An 18,188-nucleotide genomic window follows, 5' to 3' on the forward strand; every position below is an offset into this window, starting at 1 on the left:
AGAGTGTTGGGCGCCCAAGGCTCATCAATGCACGAGGGCAATGAAGGCTATCCCGTCTGGTCTGAGCCAACAGAAGGTCAACTGTGGCACAAGTCATATCGAAATCTTAACGATGGTGCCTATGATGAACCCCGTCAACCATCGAAACGGTGTACAATGGGCACGCGAACGTCAGATCTGGATGAACCCTGGGTCAAGCCATTCATGTGGAAGTACATTTGACACGTGCCACCAGCCTACCTATCTACATTATGCTTTTTCCATACACATTGTATAACATTCAGTTTAGTATGAATGACATATAATAGCATGACATACAAGCCACCTTAAGTACATCTGTTCTTCACTTTAGTATTCTATTTGCCCTGAACCATTAGTTTCCTATCATGTAAATGGCTTGTGCATTAAATACCGCCTTTTAGGCAGCTTGGATAAATACTAAAGCAGCATGTAGATACTAATGAATATTGCAACTTTGCAACTAAAACTATCAATTAATTTAACACCGTGACCCCAAAACATTTCGGTAACACTTTATTATGATGGTTCCTTTTAGACATTCTGTTGACTAGAAGTAATGCTGCTCACTCTCATTAGAGTATTAATAGAGTATTAGTAGACTGTCTGCTTAATATCTGATAACACTTTATTTTGATGCTCCCCCAACAGACATTCTACTGACTATAAGTAACTTTGTAACTACATGTCAGCTTATTTTACTAACCCTAACCTAACAGTCTACTCTAAAGAGAGTGAGTAGACATGTCCCAGACAGCAGCATAGTGTCATACATGTGTATTCAACGCGTTCCAGATGTGGGCCGGGTCTGGGCCGACACTATTTTGCTGTCTGGGGTACCTGCAACATTACTTATAGTCAACAGAATGTCTAAAACCATCAAAATAAAGTGTAACCAACATTTCTTTTAATATTCACCAACAAAGGACATATACTATTAGAAGACGTACATTGTTTTATTGAGCATCTTCTGCTGTGGTCAAAACAGAGGAAAGCTGATATGTATTCAAATCAAAGACAAGGATCACAAAAGATTCTCTTAAAAAATCTTTTTACAAAAGCAGCTTTAGTTAACATGTTTGGGTTTGCAATACATTACCATCAATTCCCAAATCATCTTTGGTGTAGTTTGGAGTAAAAAAGAAAAAAAAAAAAACCAAACAAACAAATCAACAGCAACGACAAAAAAATAATTAAATATTTACAAAGCATGTACTAAATCCTTCACTAATAGTTCGATTCACACAGCTCGTTAAAGTGCATCAGATTTCAGTAGTTTGAGTGAATTAAGCAAAAGAGTGCATAGATATAATCTCTGAATGTAATTTATCATAAGCGTCTTGCACTGCACTCAGTGCACTGCATTACCATAAGCTGTTGTACAGAACTTGGATATTAATGAAAGCAAACCAAGCCATTATACAAGGAGAAGTACATGATACATCATCATAGGAAAACAAAACACTGTGGAAAAACACCATTATGGCAAGTTTGATTGGAATGTTCTATTGAGTGATGACTAATAAATCTATGAATTTTAAAGAGTGGCTTTCAGAAATCAAATAAGAAAGAAAAAAAAAAACGAAGGAAAACCGATAACTAGGTTTGGGATCATTGACGCTCTGTTAAAATAACATCTTCAAAAAGAAAAGAGGAAAATCTTCCAAAATGTACAATCTTAAAATCTTCCCAGCTCTAAGTGCAAGTTAATATTCAGTGGTGCTCAAGAGGAGTGAAAAACTCTGGCTTTTCTTGAAATTACGTTATCAAAATCAAAGTAACACAATCAAATTTTTATAGTACGGAAAGTACCAGCAATCCTCCCATTAAAATATACACAACCATTTCAGACATTAAAACCTCAAACATTCCCACTCCTATTTTCATTTACAAAAACTGTTGAGTCATCTATTTAAGCCATGCTGTGGGGTGGATAATAAATAACCTTAGTTTGAACCACTGAAGCAGGTGTTCCTGTTGATCGTGTTTATCGTAAAAGGCACATAATAGCTACCGTTTAATTTGACATTATTCAGTTGAGGCGTTATTCTGCATTATTAATTATACTTGTGCTGTCCGCGTCATCAAAGTTGCGCTGGTAACGTACAGTCGAATGGAAGCGATGCTTGTTTTTCTGGTATAGGAGGAAGACGCCGGCAACGATGATGCAGAGGAGTACAATGATGAAGAAGATCAAAGCCACAGGGCTACCTGGATCTGCACATGCAATATACAACATGTCATACCATAATGTTGCTTTTTTTGGAATTTGCAATGCCACTGAAAACCATTGATAGATGAAAAACAATCAACAGTCAAATATTTTTGTTAGAAATTAAGTGTAGTAGGTTTAAAAATATACATGTAACACAAGTAGCCACATTTATGTGCAGTAAAGGCACTATTGTTGGAATGTAATCACTATGTTCAGTGAATAAATGTGTGTTCCTCATACCTTGTACATAATAAAATTTTGTGCTTGTTTACATTTTGTTTATTATTTTTAACTTAGTCATTTTAATTTCTGCTTTCAGAAAAGCAATTGGTTGTTTTTAGGTTTAGAATCTAATGTTTATATTTTAACCCCTTGTTGCTTATAATGTACATCATAGCCTACATAGATACATTTACTATATTTGTTTTCATATGCTTTTATATTACACACTGTTTAGGGGACAGCATTGGGCAGGATGTGGAATTACATTGTTTAAAATAATGTAGTATTATTATTTATTTTATTTTTTTCATCCGATTAATCAGAAACGTAATCGACAGATTAATCAATTATAAAAAATAATCGTTAGTTGCAGCCTTTTGGAGTTGATCAGATTCACCTCAGGTGAAAACAGTTTTGTATTATTTCACATGAGCTTGATGATTAGTTAAATCTGATCACAACCACATACCCAATTAAAAATAAAAAAAGGTCTGCACACGTATGCCGTCAGGTTATTTAAAGTTTTTATTTGAATTAATAAATGGTTTTTCAGTGGCATTGCATAGGTTGTAATTTTTACATTAAATGTGAAAAAGTTCTGATATGTTTTATCTTGGTTTAATATATATATATATATATATATATATATATATATATATATATATATATATATATATATATATATATATATATATATATGTATGTATTTATGTGTGTGTACAATAAAGTTAATAAAATTATGAATTATTAATAAAATATATTTATATTTAATATTTAGCACATATTATTATTGATTATATGTATTTTATGAGCCATTTTCAAGAAATTTTGAGGACTCACGGGCAGGTGCTTTGCAGACGAGTCGGCTGCGGCTGTACAAGCAGTTGGCTTGGGTCCAGCTGCCTTTGCTGGAGACCATGACTGCGCAGATCTGCGATGTGTCCGACTCCTGTGATAATTTCGGCCCCAATTTTTCATCCCAGCTAGAGAAGTCCAGTTCACTACCGTCCTGCCAACCAGTGGGCTTACCTTAGAGGAAACAAAGATTTACAGAGCTGAAATAAGTCCACAAAGTTTATCTCTTCTCATTTGTAAACATTTCTATTTTTCCACCGTGTAATTTAATGATCCATGTTGCAATATATATCTCTTAAAAAAAGACATGGTGAGCTTGAAGGTAGATTATTCATTAATTTACTTTTGGAGTCCATGTTGAGCGCCAGCCACACTCGGCTGGTGATGGAAGGGTTCTTATTCATATAGTTGGAGACAAAATCATTCTCCTCTTTACTCTTTATGGTTAACAGCTTGGACGAAGAATCTATACAGGAGAAATACAAGATGTTGTTAGACACTTTCAGGTTGATTTTTGGATGGTTTGTACAGTTTTTAGTGATTATGTTGGGGTTTGGATTTGAGAAACTGGTCCTAAAACAGGGGTTGAAATAACAGTAACCATGTAAAGTGCCACTGAAAGTTAGTCTCAGTCTGTTCACCCACCATCCGATGCTTATTGCACAGAAAAATGGCAAGAGCTGTTATCGTGGTTAGATACATTTCAGATATGCCCCTAAATAGCGTGTAAAACTAGACAAACTGGTCATTCACATGTGTGTTGTCGCTTCCTGTCTAATCAAGACAAAAAAAGCTCCCAACTGAATGTGAAACTAGGTTAAAATTGCTAAAGTAAAGAAATATACTCACCCAGTTTCTGACACACGTTCTTGGCACTCTCCATGGTAAAGACTGAGTAGTTGTACGTGTTGAAAGCATAACAGTGATCGTTAAACAGGACCCAAGAGGTCTGACTATCACTCTTAGGACAACTACTGCTGGACTGAGAAGAGAGATGTGCACTAGTTCCTGGGGGAAAAAAATGAAAGAGAAACCAGTTTCAGACTGAACTTTTCAGAACAACAGTTACGTTTGTGTTGTGTTATTGCATGCTTGTCTTACTTTTATTGATGTTGTTGTAGCAGATGGCCCCTTGTTGGGCTGCATGGCAGTTGACAGATGACCAGGTGCCTTTGGAGTCAACAAACACACACTTTTCCTCAGAATCATGGCCATCATCTACAAATCCATCTGGTTTGAATTTCATCGCGGTCCCATCTGACCATTCAAAGGGCCAACCGCTTACCTAGAGAAAGAGCCATTAAAAATTCATAATGATAACAATTGAGAGCAAAAGTTTAAGCTCACAGTTAGTAATTGCAGTCAATTGTTGCTATTATCACAGAAACTGTGTACATCTTGTTTGGAGAGGCCAATCCACAGTGAAAAGCCGTCCCTTTTGGCGATCAGCGCCATGTTGTCGTTAGTCGTTTTGTCACTAATGCTGGCAAGATGGCCTCCATTACTTCCACACTCTTGCAGTGCCTGATACCAGTCCATTTTCTTTGCCACCCGACGGTAACTTATGCCATCCGGAGTATTAACGTCAACCACGCCCTTCATGAATTCATCTTTGGGATCTGTAAAAGACATTTTTGTAAGTTGACAAACCACAAGCTACATCGAGAATTTTGGCTACTAGACTATCTACATAGATGTAAACACTGCCATTTTTTTTAAAAGAAATTAATACTTTTATTCAGCAAGGACTGACACTTTAAATACCCACCAAATGCTAATAATAATGCTGTTTATTATGCTTATAATGCTTAATGCTGTTCTTTTGAACATTCGATTAATCAATAAAAATCTTTAAAAAAAAATGCATCACAATTTGAATCACCATGTCACCATGAAATCAAAATGGACAATTATTTTTTTTTTTTTATGGAATATTGCATTATTTATCTGTTTTATTTTTATTTTTATGTGCCCTCATAATCTTTAATAAAAATAACCCTCCCTCTTGCATCTCTTCTCTTCTCTGATGAGGGAGGGAAAACCTGTTACTCATATGAGATCACAGCAAACCACAACCATCCATTGATATAATCTAGTCACGATGGGAAAAAAAATCAAGTCCCGCCCTACATTTTTCACTCTGATATACGTTACAATAAGGAACAAGGAAATCATAACTTCCGTTTCATTGCCAACTTTAAGCAGCACAACTGTTTAAGAAAAATGTTGATTTTTGTATAATTTATATATAAAAAAATTATATTTATATATAATATAAATTATATATAAATATATACAGTATATGTATGCAAATATTTCTTAAATGTATACAAGCATGTGTGTGTATTTATATATACAAAATAATTATACACAGTACACACACATATATTATGCAAACACAAACTTTTATTTTGGATGCGATTAATCGCGATTAATCTTTTGACAGCCCTAATCTATATATATATATATATATATATATATATATATATATATATTATTATTATTATTATTATTATTTTTTTTTTTTTTTTTTTTTTGTTCACTTAAAGATTGCATGGTATTTGGCTGGTTTGGCAATCACAATTTTCTTTCCTACAGTATTTTCCTGGGCCAGGACATATTGAAGGGCTTGTGCTTTTTTTTTTTTTCAAAGCTACAAAATTACTACTTTCATTTCATGAGGTCTTTAAATAATTATGCAGTGTCACATACATTTTATAATAAATAAATGAAAATATTTGGCTCTCTATTTCAAGTAGTTGTTTTTTAATTAATATGAGGTCATGAAAAAGGCACGCATACTAATATTGATTGATTGATTGTTGAGTAACAGATGGATTACATGTCAATTGCTCATTTAGCAGTTTAAGATATACTTGTACAGTTTATAAAAGGTAAAACAAGCTGAAAACTCATTGGTGTTGCTTTACCATTTTCAATCTTGCACACCACAATACTTCGCTGTCTGAAGGCATCGAAAAGACGTTTGTTGTTTATTATTTCCCACTCTCCAATCACGTTGAGGCCAGCCATGAAGGGTTCTGAGATGTTTGGTCTTTCACCATATTTCCAGTTGGAGAACTGCACATTGCTTTCATCAAGCCATTTCAGCTGCTCATCTAAAACAAAGACATCATACAGGGCAAAAATGAACAGCTACAGTATCTTATACTTTCTTACTCAATCCATCTTTCCCTATAAAGGCTGGCATGACTTTTGGACAGATTTTTGCCCTAGTTAACAGTCTGGAGGAGTCAACGCTAGTTAGCAAAAGCCACTTAGCGAGTCAGAGTTGACAGATTTCATAGAAAATTGTGTCATATTATAGGCACAAACTCAGATTTTTTTAGATTCGGACAATGATTCCATCCAGTCGGAGGAAATCAAACATGTTTGACATTTACCTGAATTTAGAACACATATTATTTTCAATTGACATGCGCCTCCTAGCAAAAAGGCGCTTGTTTTTACAGGAGTTTGGAGTTACTTGAAGGTCTGTGAAAGTGTGTGATGCCCAGTTTTTCTCTCTAACCATTTACAAAGACAGCAAATATATCATGTCTAGTGTTTTAAAATCAGTTAAAATGTAAAAGTTGTGTTTGAAATTTTTTGAATATTTAGTCTGATAATTGGCTATTAAGATAACACAACTGACAAGATTGAACTTTGAGAAGTGATCATCTTACCGGTCATGTTTCTGTTCATTCCCAGCCACACAAATGACACCAAGTTTTTGAACGGCTGCAACTGCTGCCTGATGAAATCATTCTCGGCCTCATCCCGAATGGTCAGGATTTCTCCATACCCGGCTAAAACATACAGGCAAGATTACCATAAAACATCATGAAATTCATGTAATGCTCCATAGAAATCATTAAACATTAGCATTTATGTTCATAATCAGCTTTGACCACGGCTGATTAGTTGCTAGTTGCCGTTTCTGCATACCATAAAACTTTGAAAACACAGCAGTAAAGGAAACATGAACAAGATGTTTTGCAGAATAGTTTATCTAGTATTTTAAGTCCCAGATACGATTAAGCACCATCCGTACCAAGAGCCTTGCAGATCTGCTGTTCATTGATGTTGTAGGTCCCCCACCTGGAGGACCCCAGCAGTAACGTGTAGCAGTTCTTCTTAAAGCGGATCCAGTTCTGTCCATTGCTTTTGTGGGGACATGTGACAGGATTCACTTCAGGAGTGACGGTCTTATCTGTTATGACAAATGCATTTTAAAGCAAAACGTATGTGTGTAAATAATGAAAAGCAGTTGAATATCATTAGATCAGTTTAGCAGTTATCATTTATGAATTGAATTAGCTTTGGAACAAATGATCCTCACTGTGTGGGATGTGGCAGATCACTCCTGAAAGCTCCTCTTCACATTCGGTGGCCTTCCAGAAACCGTCGGTGTCCAGATACACACAGGCCCCTTCAGTGGCTTCAGAGGACCAGCGGTTGAACTCCGTGTGGCTGTGATCTGTCCAGTGGTAGTGCTCCCCTTCCTTGATTAAAAACAAATATTAATCAAAGATGTTCATGACATTGAACTGTTCCAGTATGTAATAAACCATAAAAAAAACGTTTGGGGTCCGAAATATTTTCTTTAATTAAAGGGGCTATATGCAACTTTTTCCCCAAAATAAACGTAACAATAGCCTTTTTATTTGACCATGTATGACTCAAACATCTCCTGATGAGCATACTGACACCTTGTCAGCTCACAGTGGGTGCACCTATAAGCCTGTATCCTATTTTTCTTATTTTCTGTCGGGTCGGATTTTTCGCGCTGTCTCCGGATGTGACGTCAAGCGCGTTCATGTTAAACGTTTCAGATCACTCTGCCACCACCGCTAGTCAGCAAACAAACTTAGTTTCTCAAACAATATATGTATTTGACTGTTCTTACCTCTGTAAACATAATGTTGACTTCTTTGCAGCGGATGACTTGTGAAGTGTGCAAGTACGAGAGCGAGCAGAAAGGAAGAGCAGTTCTGTTTTTTGGCCACAGGTGTCAGTCGCGAGTTTAAATTTCAGAAAAAAGCATATAGCCCCTTTAATACTTTTATTCAGCAAGGACGAATTAAATTGATCAAGAGTGACAGTAAAGACATTTATAATTTTACAAAAGCAATACACGCTGTTCTTTTGAACTTTATATTCATTAAAGAATCCTGGAAAATATTAATCATGATTTCCACAACACTATTAACACACAAAACGGTTCAACACTGATAATAATAAGAAATGTTTCTTAAGTAACGAATCAGCATATTAGAATGATCGGTCCCACTTTATATTAGGTGTCTTTAACTACAATGGACGTATTGTGTTCATGTTGAATTACAAAACACTTTTGATGCTATTGAGGTGGGATAAAGGTAAGGTTATGAACAGGTTTGGTTGTATGGGTAAGTTTAAGCATGGGTTATGGGGTAAGGGAAGTGTCAACAGTGTAAATATAGAAGAAGTAATTACAGAATTAAAGTACAATGTAAAAACATGTATTTATTTACACAATAAGTGCATCGTATCAAATTATTAATTTAATTGTACACAGTAGTTAAAAACACTTAATATTAAAAGGTACAATATGTAAGATTTTTGTAATAAAATATGCAAAAATCACTTGATATATTTCCTGCAGTTGTGTACTTACAATATCCCAAAAGTTCCCAAAGATTTTTAACTTCAGAGAAATTTCATTTAAATTTTCATTTAAATAATGGCTCGTCCCTGTTCACTTGTCGCCTGTCAATGATGTAATATCCGCGTTATCCCTGGTTTCTGCTCGTACTGCCATAGTAACCATGGCGACAGACGTGGACAACTGAGTAATGTCTAGCGGCTGAACGCTCACACTGTTGTTGTTTCGTTCAAACATTATGGACCATGGCAAGCAGACTTTGGGTCAAAAGGAGAACTAAAACGAGGATCAATATCGGCGTGGCGTTTTCTCCGCGTCCGTGACTAACTTCGACTTGACAGAGACGCCGCTTTTGCATGTACTTTTTTAGACAGGTGAGCAAATGTACATAAACTAATCAATGTTATATAGCTCAACATGATGAAATGCTAGAATATGATCAGTATGTTATTCTAATGTTGATCTAGCTTACTGCTAGTCTCATACAGACAACAAACTAACACACTGAATAACATTATAACTTTCAACACACTCAAATGCAGTTTAGTGTGATAGTGTAGACCAAGTGAAACAGCGCTGCGTTACCTCACAAGTTTAATTCGTCTAATAAACTGACCTGTGTGAGTATTAATTCAGCATTTGTGGGTAGTTCGGTAGAATTAAATGTCCTTATTCCTTTATATCAGCGGGACTCGCGTGTGACGCTGATATCTGTCTCTTATTAGCAATCGCGCCCTGCTTCATACCACAGTCATGTTAAAAACATCCATACACATTATTATCAGCAAGACGACAAGTTCCATAATTACACTTAAGCGTCATCAACCTACGCCTTTGTTATTGTAAGAGGTTAGCGACCCGTAGCAGCAAAAAAAATTACATATTGTAGCTTTAAGTGGGTCCAAATGATTTCTGAAAGATCATGTGACAGGAAGACTGGAGTAATGGCTGCTGAAAATTCAGCTTTGCCATCCAAGGAATAAATTACATTTTAAAATATACACAGAAATAGAAATAGTTATTTTAAATTGTAACAATATTACTGTTTACTGCTTTTTCGCTCAAATAAATGTAGCCTTGCTGAGCATAAGAGACTTCTTTCAAAAACATTCAAAAATCGCACCGACCCCAAACTTTTGAACGGTAGTGTATGGGAGTGTGTGATTTTCACTCACGTCTTCGCTAAAGAGTCCAATCCAGAGTGGCTGTCCTCTTCGAGAAACTTGCACTGTAAGCACTGCTTGGACATATGCATTCGGTATGCTGGCCAAGTCCATATCGTTGTACCGGCACAACTGAAGAGCCTCTGACCAAGTTAAATTGTCCTGCTGTACCACCCTAAATGTATGATCATGAACTGTGAAGTTATCCTCAGGCTTAGGTTCCTCTGGTTTATCTGGGGAAATTGTCAGTTGGATGTTAATCAGCAGAACGCTATTTAATTTAACATACAGATGACTGAGACGGTCGCTGGTGGCTCATACCTGCATAATGCTGGCAAATGCTGAGATTCTGCCGGTCAGAGCAGGAGGTGTAGTCCCAGGTGCCCATCATGTCAGAATGATCATCATTGTACATGTAGGCACAGAGCTCCAGGGAGTCTTGTTCAAACGTCTGCCAAGAAATTCAAGAGGAAAAGGAGAAAATAAGTCAGATTAGGTGTATCAGGATTACTCTATGGCCTCAAAATGTAAAATTCTGAATGAAATGTTTGCTTATGATATTAAAAGTAAAGCCAACTGAATACATGACGTGGCATATGGAGATGAATAAAACAAAATGTGTTCCTCCACTTTTCATTTTGCATTAGAGTGACTAGTATATTTCTATTTTTATAGAGCGACACGTATAAGTTTCATTCTTCCATTAAGCAAATAAAGAGATATTTTGGGGAATGTTCATGATGCTCTTTTCCATAAAGTGAAAGTGAATGCGGACTGAGGCTGTCAAGCTCCAAAAATACCAAAAATGTTCTTGCATGTCTGTTTTCAAGTTATTGTATCACTTCAGAAGACCATTCAAGTGTGATGGATCAATATTATGTTGCTTTTACAGTACCATTCTAAAGACTAGGGACTTTTTTATGTTTTTGAAATAAGTCAAGGCTGCATTTATTTGATCAAAAATACAGTAAAATAGTAATATTATGAAATATTATTACAGTTTAAAATAACCATTTTCTATTGTAATATACACTAAAATGTAATTTATTCCTGTGGTAACAAAGCTGAATTTTTAGCATCATTCCTCCAGTCTTCAGTGTCACATGATCCTTCAGAAACCATTCTAATATGCTGATTTGCTGCTCAAGAAACATTTCTTATTATTATCAATGTTGAAAACAGTTGTGCTTCTTAATAATTTGTGGATGCGTAAAAATGCAGAATTCTTTGGTGAATATAATTTTTTAACATTTAAAATATACATCTTTTGTAACATTATAAATGCCTTTACTGTCACTTTTGATCAATATAATGCATCCTTGCTAAAAAAAGTTTTTTTTTTAATGTAAACTAACCTTTAAAGAAGAAGCTAGGCTTACATTAGATCCATTAATCTAAACATATTTCCTGTTTTTATAAAATAACCCCCCTTCTGACCACAATTTTGTGGTCAAAATTATAATTTACAGTAAGACTTTCAAAGCAGATGGACACTTGCATTGATGAATATGGGTCGTAACTGGCCATGCAGGAGAGGATTGAAGTTCAGATATTCAACTGGCGAGTTATCCACCCACTGAGTCTCATGAGGCTTGAACTTCAGACCAATCCAGACCTTCTGAGGTTGCCCAGGTAACTGCGGTAACATTGTAGTGATGAAGTCTAGATGGAGGCAAGGTGCACATGATGGAAAGTTGTTAAGTGTGTTAAAGATGTGTTTATATTTAAATATGTTCTCGTGGATTTTAATGCTATATAAAATCAAACAAACCCTGTTCAACTTGGTCAGATATGGTGAGCATCGAGCCTTTCAGGCTTTTGCAGAGCTCATTGGCATCATTGAAGTTTTGGAAATAAGTTTCAGTTAAGGGCCTGTAGCACTGCAATACATATATACAATGATGGCATTAAAAAACACACACATCTTCAAATTTCAAGGGATGTGATTGGCATGTCAGACCTTGTCTTTGAAGTGCTGGGACATTCCTTCACACGGGGTGCCGAGTGGGTGCGGTTCTGGGGTTCCTTTCTCCGCAGAAGTGACATTCAGGGTCTCGCACACAAAGGGCTGTCTTTCATTACAGCTTCTGGTAAAACCTACAGGGAAAAAAAAGATTAAAGAGGATCATCTGAGTTGCTTCATAAATCATAACTGTTCTTATTACTTATCCTCTATTATGAAAGCAATTAAAATGTTTTATTGGCTTTTCTTGTACAAAATGGACCATATAATTATATAATAGTACTAATAAATAACATTTGGGAGGGGTCATTTATAAGTAGTGTGTCTGGAAGAAAAATATTATAAATATTATTTATTTAAATTTATTTAAACTTAATCAAAGTGACTAATATTGGATTCAAGGTAGACATTGACATTTTATTATTTCTTGCTCTTCCTGGGAAATTAACTCATGACCTCTATGCTGTATTGAGCTACAGGAAAATAAATCATTTAAACTATTATTTATACAATTTATTTAAATATTTATACATAAAATGAGAGCATTTATCCCAGCACACAGCATTGCTTTTTAAGATCCATTGGAAAATATACGCAATAAAAGCCGATCAATCAGGTTGTGAAGATATCTCTATTCCTTTAGGTTCGGTGTTAAAATGCCAGTGTGAATGCAAAGCGGACCAAGACTAAATGCTTTTTGTTGTTTTTTTGGTCCGGGCCAAACAAACCAAGCGAACCAACACACCCTAAAAACTGTTAATGTTTTATAAAATTTATACGGATATTTACTCAACTTTTTTCATTGTCAGTGAAAATGTCACCAAGGCAATTAAAAAGGAAAAAAAAAAAGAAATCACTGGCCTGGCCAAGATAGAAGTGATTTATGGGTCTTACGACATTCACAGAAATGTACCATTGTGCTACAACTAGGGAGGCCATTTGAATGAGTCATGAAACATCTTCAAATGAAAAACATGTCAAGCTGCTCCAAGATCAATTCTGCAAGATGTTGAAATTACTTTAGGAATCACAATAAGACTCTTATACCGGGTTCAAAAGAGATGGGAGTGATAGAAGGGCATCTGCCCAGGAACGCTGAATGATAGTGGTGGAACCTGCAAGCACACACAATAAAGACGCATATAAAAGACAATAAATGATAAATAAAAGAAAGGTTCATGCCTGTAATTGAGGTTTAGATAAGGTATGATAAGCCAACTTACATAAAGGGAAGCTGAGGACCAGGATAACGCAGGTCTGCCCACCACCTCACAACCTCTTTTCCTGCAAGCTGCAACAGGTCAATACAATTAAATTAATTACTGGCTGATATGAACAATCACATATTCACTCATATTAATTTAATCCATTACCCAACAGATCTATACTTTCTTGTGTTATGGAGGATCAAAAATTGTACTTTTATGAGTATATGGGTTCACCAAAGCACTTTTCCTCTTCGGTCCCCCTACAGGTTGGAAGCAGAATTGTCCATTACTGCTGTCGTAAATAATTTAGCCTACCGCAGCACGCACGCTATTTGTTTATCCAGCACCGGCTTTGGAAATAACGATGTCCACAGACAAGGTAGAGTATGTTGCATGATTTTATGGAAGTATGATGTATTGCGACATCAGAAACGGCTATTTTTTTATATAGGCTCCACCTGTCGGCTATGGTAACGCTTGCCGTAAAGCAAGTCAAATTTATCTCATTCGAGCTACAGATCCGCTACCCGATCTGGCAAACTTGCACAGTGCGGTTATAGACGATTCTAGGGTTATAGGGTCGCAAAGTGAATGCAGAAGTGCCGTTCACCCTGTTACGAGTTGATGAACCACTAAAACGATTTTGGAAACATTATTTTAAGGTACAAAAGAATCTTTGGTAAAAAAGAAACAAACTGATTTGTTAAATTTTTTATACACTAAGTATATAAAAAAATCACCCAATTATGTATATAATAATAATAAATGCACCCATAGCCAAGTGTTGCTATAGATATGAACGCAACTTCCACGTGTGTTTATTTCGCAAAAGGTAAAATGGCAAGCTCAGTTTTAGTTTTGCAAATCTGTGATTAACTAATCATTTTAATATTCAGTAATATTATTGATCTGACACTATTGGATGAGAACAAAACTTGAACTGAATTGAGCTTGACGTTGACACCACTTTTGTCTGCAGAGCTGCTTTATAGCTGAATCGACTTTGTTTCGACTAATTTTTGCAACACTGACACGGTTATTGAACTGAATTGAATTAACATTGAACTGACTCAAAGTGTATAACAACACTAATGTATTCTGTAGAGCAGCTTACATCTAATTCCATAATTGATGAACTTTACACTTTTATTGAACTGAGTAAACATTGAACTGACTTGAGCCGAATAATGACACTATTATCTTTTTAGAGCTGCTTTACAGCAGAATTGAACTTTGTTTGCATCATTGATCCTTATTTTCCTGTTTATCCCTGTAAAGCTGCTTTGAAACAATCTGTATTGACTCTGACTTGACTTGATTATCATGATATTATTTCAATGCTATATATTTAATAAATAAAAGATAGTTGGTTGCAGACAGCTTGCTTCATATTTGGTTCAGTACACTACTATTCAAAAGTTTGGGGTCAGTACATTTTAAAAACAAATTAGTACTTTTATTCATAAAATTGTCATCATTAATCATCATTAAATTGATCAAAAGTAACAGTAAAGACACTTACAATGTTACAAAACATTTCAATTTCAAATAAATGCTGTTTGAACTTTCTATTCATCAAAGAATCATGAAAAATGTAATCACAGTTTCCACACACACACAAAAAAAATATCGGCATAACCATTTCAACTGTGATAATAATAATACATGTTTCTTGAGCAGCAGATTTTTTCAATAATGTTTTGTGGTCTGTCTATGCATGAACTTTGGCTCTGTTACGCATAAAGAGTATTTTTATTGTTTAATTGTGTTACTACTTTTTAAGACCTCACAAAGGCTTTGTTTTGACATTCTTCAGAAGGTAAAGCTTTAATTAAGGGCTCATTCCACCCCTGAACTGCCCTGTAATTCAAACGTCTGCCCTCTCTGGTACTGTACCTGAAAAAGTTGTTCCTGAAGGTGGCGGGCAGCATTAGGGCTGGCGGGTGTGGCGAGTTTGCTGTTGTTGCTGCTGCAGTACAACACGGCCTCATCAAACGACAGCTTTGGCTCTATTACAAACCAGAACTCCTGGTCGTCTATAAACACTGATGTGTTATGGTGCCCATCTGTTAGTAGTGAAACAAAATATGTCACTGATTTCCGCACACAAAAAAAGACATAATCCACAAAAAAACAAAAACAAAAATGTAGGAATTTGAAATGAATGCTCTACCTGGGTTGTACCACTCTGGAGTTTTAGGTGTTTGACCTAAAGAATTATGCAAACACCATGAAATCACAAAATGCTTTTGTTAAAAACATATTAACACTGTTCCAAACCTGTATGCAGTTACTTTTTCCTTAGAACATATACATTCTGAACGCACTTGTCACACTTTTACAGTATTACAATGAAGGAGACTGAACTTTTCAAACTCATTTAATTGCAAATTAAACAAAAAAATTTGCAAAGAAAATATAGAATCTATGTTAGCAGTATTAACTAAAACTAGAATCTACACTTTGCCAGGAAGCGGTCTTAAAAGTGTTGCGTGTTGTTTACCTCGTGGAATCTGACACACCCATTCCAGTTTGGCGTCACAGTGAAATGTGCTGGGATAAAAAGGCCGTGGAAGAGCATTATGATACAGGAGGAAGAAAAACGGCCTGTAGGTTCCTTTCGAAGACTGAAGATAAAACACAAAAACACAGAATAGTAATAATTATCACAACCTCTTAATTCAAAATTTCTAGATTTCTACAGTGTAACATCTACTGTCCAGGTTTTTCTTGTTCTTATTATTATTGGCAGTTTGATAACTCTGATGTGTTTTTGAGTATTTTAATCTTGTTTGATGACAATCCATCGATCTGTTTTATCTCCCATCTCTCTCTACTCCCAAATAGAAGGCGGAGGCCATAATGTAGGTCATGCTGTGACTATTCTAGGTTTCTGATTATTGATTGGCTGTTGTTTGCCAACGCTGAAAGGCTGTTTTGTGTCAATTACTGCCCCCTCCTCAACATTACACATCCCAATGAAACTAAAACATCAAACTAAAACATATTCACTAACTATAACCCTGTTTTCATGTCATGTTTGAATTACATAAGTTACATTATAATGTAATTTTAATGAAAAACCTGTTAATAATAACCATAAATTAGAAAACATTAAGCACTATTTTAGCTTTTACATTAAAATATTGTTTTTTTTTTAAAGTAAATGTTTGTGTGATGCATGAGCTTTTACTATATTTTATATAAATAGCTATGTTTCTTATTATTTTTTGTGATCAGTTATGCACATCAGTGTTTAATGTAACATTGTAGGTTGTTTAGATAACATTTATTGCGTTATTGGTAACACTTTACAATAAGGTCCCATTAGTTAATCTACAGTAAGTTAACTAACATTAACAATGGGCAATACATTTAATAAAAATATATGTGTTCATTGTTAGTTCATGCTAGCTCAGGTCCATTAAATAATATTAATATACAACTTTTGATTTTATTGATGTACAACCCCAATTCCAGAAAAGTTTTGTAAAACCGAATAAAATCAAGAATTTGTTCATTCTCTTGAACATTTATTTAACTGACAAGAGTACAAAGAAAAACATTTCAATGTTTTCACAAGCCAAATTAATTGTATTTTGCAAATATAAACAAATCTTAATTTTGATGGCTGTAACACACTCCAAAAAAGTTAGGACAGAGGCAAAATAAAAGTGAAAAGACTGCTTATAGAATATCCAAGTTTTGAAACAGTCCACAATTAGCAGGTGAACTGGTAATAGGTGAGAGTATAGTGATATAAAAGGAACATCCACCAAAAACTCTGTCTTTGCCAGCACAGCCGGGTCATGGCTCACCAATTTGTGCCAAATATCATGAGAGAATTGTCAAACAATTCAAAAAACACATTTCTACTCTATATGCAAAAATGCAAAGTATTTAGGTCTTTCACCATCTAGCATACATAATTCTGTGAAAAGATTCAGGGAATCTAGAGAATCTCAGTCTGTGTAAGGCAAGGCAGTAAATCTCTGTTGAATGTGTGACCTTCGAGTCCTCAGATGGCACTGCATGAGAAACCATCATGTTATGGTGTTAAAAAATAGCCATATGGGCTCGGGAGTACTTTTGAAAACCGTTATCACTTAACACAGTCTGCCACTGCATCACGAAATGCAACTTGAATCTCTGTAATGCAAGAGAAATCTATAAAATAGGCTACATCATCTCTATGCAGAGATGCCGGCGAGTTCTCTGGGCCCGAGCTCATCTCAGATGGTCTAAAAGACAGTGGAAATCTGTGCTGTGGTCAGATGAGTCCACGTTTTAGCTTGTTTTGGGGAAAAACGGACATGATTTCTCAGTCCCAAATACTAAAGGGACCAACCAGACTTTCATCAGCGACAGGTGCAAAAGCAAACATCTGTCATGGTATGGGGATGCATCAGTGCAAACGGTATGGGTGACTTGCTTATGTGTGACATTGAGATGTATTGGGATTGTACAGAGACATATACTGCCATCGAGATGACTTGGGATGACTTTTATGGGAAGCAGAACAATGGCAATTGCAACAATTAGTATCCTCAATTCCCAAACATTTAAATAGTGTAATTAAAAGGAAAGGTGATGTGACACAGTAGGTGATGCGTGTTGTGGCCATCAAAATCAAAATTTGGTGATATTTACAAAATACACTGAAGTTGGTCTGTGATTTGTTGATTCTCTCTAACCTTTATTTACCTGACAAAAGTACAAAGAAAAGATTTTCAAAGTTTTCAATGAATCTTGATTTTATCGCATTTTACAAAATGTCCCAGTTTTCTGGAAATGGGGTTGTATTAGTAAATTTTGAAAATGAAATTAACCTTGACTAAGATTAATAAATGCTTAAGTATTTTTCATTGTTAGTTCATGTTAACTAATGAAATCTTAT

At 35.4% G+C, this 18,188-nt stretch overlaps 1 protein-coding gene across 2 annotated transcripts in view; it reads right to left on the minus strand.

Moving 5' to 3' along the window:
- Positions 1–517: 517 nt before the first annotated feature.
- The window catches only part of ly75 (lymphocyte antigen 75), a 34,642-nt gene continuing 16,971 nt past the window's right edge, over positions 518–18,188 (minus strand). For both annotated transcript variants that reach the window (XM_079856901.1, XM_079856900.1), the window contains exons 16-35: positions 15,795–15,918; positions 15,465–15,500; positions 15,188–15,357; positions 13,307–13,374; positions 13,131–13,198; positions 12,081–12,217; positions 11,892–12,000; positions 11,619–11,782; positions 10,442–10,571; positions 10,133–10,353; positions 7,653–7,815; positions 7,365–7,523; positions 6,997–7,119; positions 6,241–6,429; positions 4,706–4,929; positions 4,412–4,595; positions 4,160–4,318; positions 3,654–3,776; positions 3,296–3,484; positions 518–2,235 (exon numbers count right to left, since the gene is read on the minus strand). In XM_079856901.1, the coding sequence (XP_079713027.1) occupies positions 2,063–2,235; positions 3,296–3,484; positions 3,654–3,776; positions 4,160–4,318; positions 4,412–4,595; positions 4,706–4,929; positions 6,241–6,429; positions 6,997–7,119; positions 7,365–7,523; positions 7,653–7,815; positions 10,133–10,353; positions 10,442–10,571; positions 11,619–11,782; positions 11,892–12,000; positions 12,081–12,217; positions 13,131–13,198; positions 13,307–13,374; positions 15,188–15,357; positions 15,465–15,500; positions 15,795–15,918 (2,913 nt within the window). In that variant the 3' untranslated portion in view covers positions 518–2,062. The remainder of the gene's footprint in view (positions 2,236–3,295; positions 3,485–3,653; positions 3,777–4,159; positions 4,319–4,411; positions 4,596–4,705; positions 4,930–6,240; positions 6,430–6,996; positions 7,120–7,364; positions 7,524–7,652; positions 7,816–10,132; positions 10,354–10,441; positions 10,572–11,618; positions 11,783–11,891; positions 12,001–12,080; positions 12,218–13,130; positions 13,199–13,306; positions 13,375–15,187; positions 15,358–15,464; positions 15,501–15,794; positions 15,919–18,188) is intronic.

Source organism: Squalius cephalus, assembly GCF_949319135.1.
Source record: "Squalius cephalus genome assembly, chromosome: 22".
Lineage (NCBI taxonomy): Eukaryota > Metazoa > Chordata > Actinopteri > Cypriniformes > Leuciscidae > Squalius > Squalius cephalus.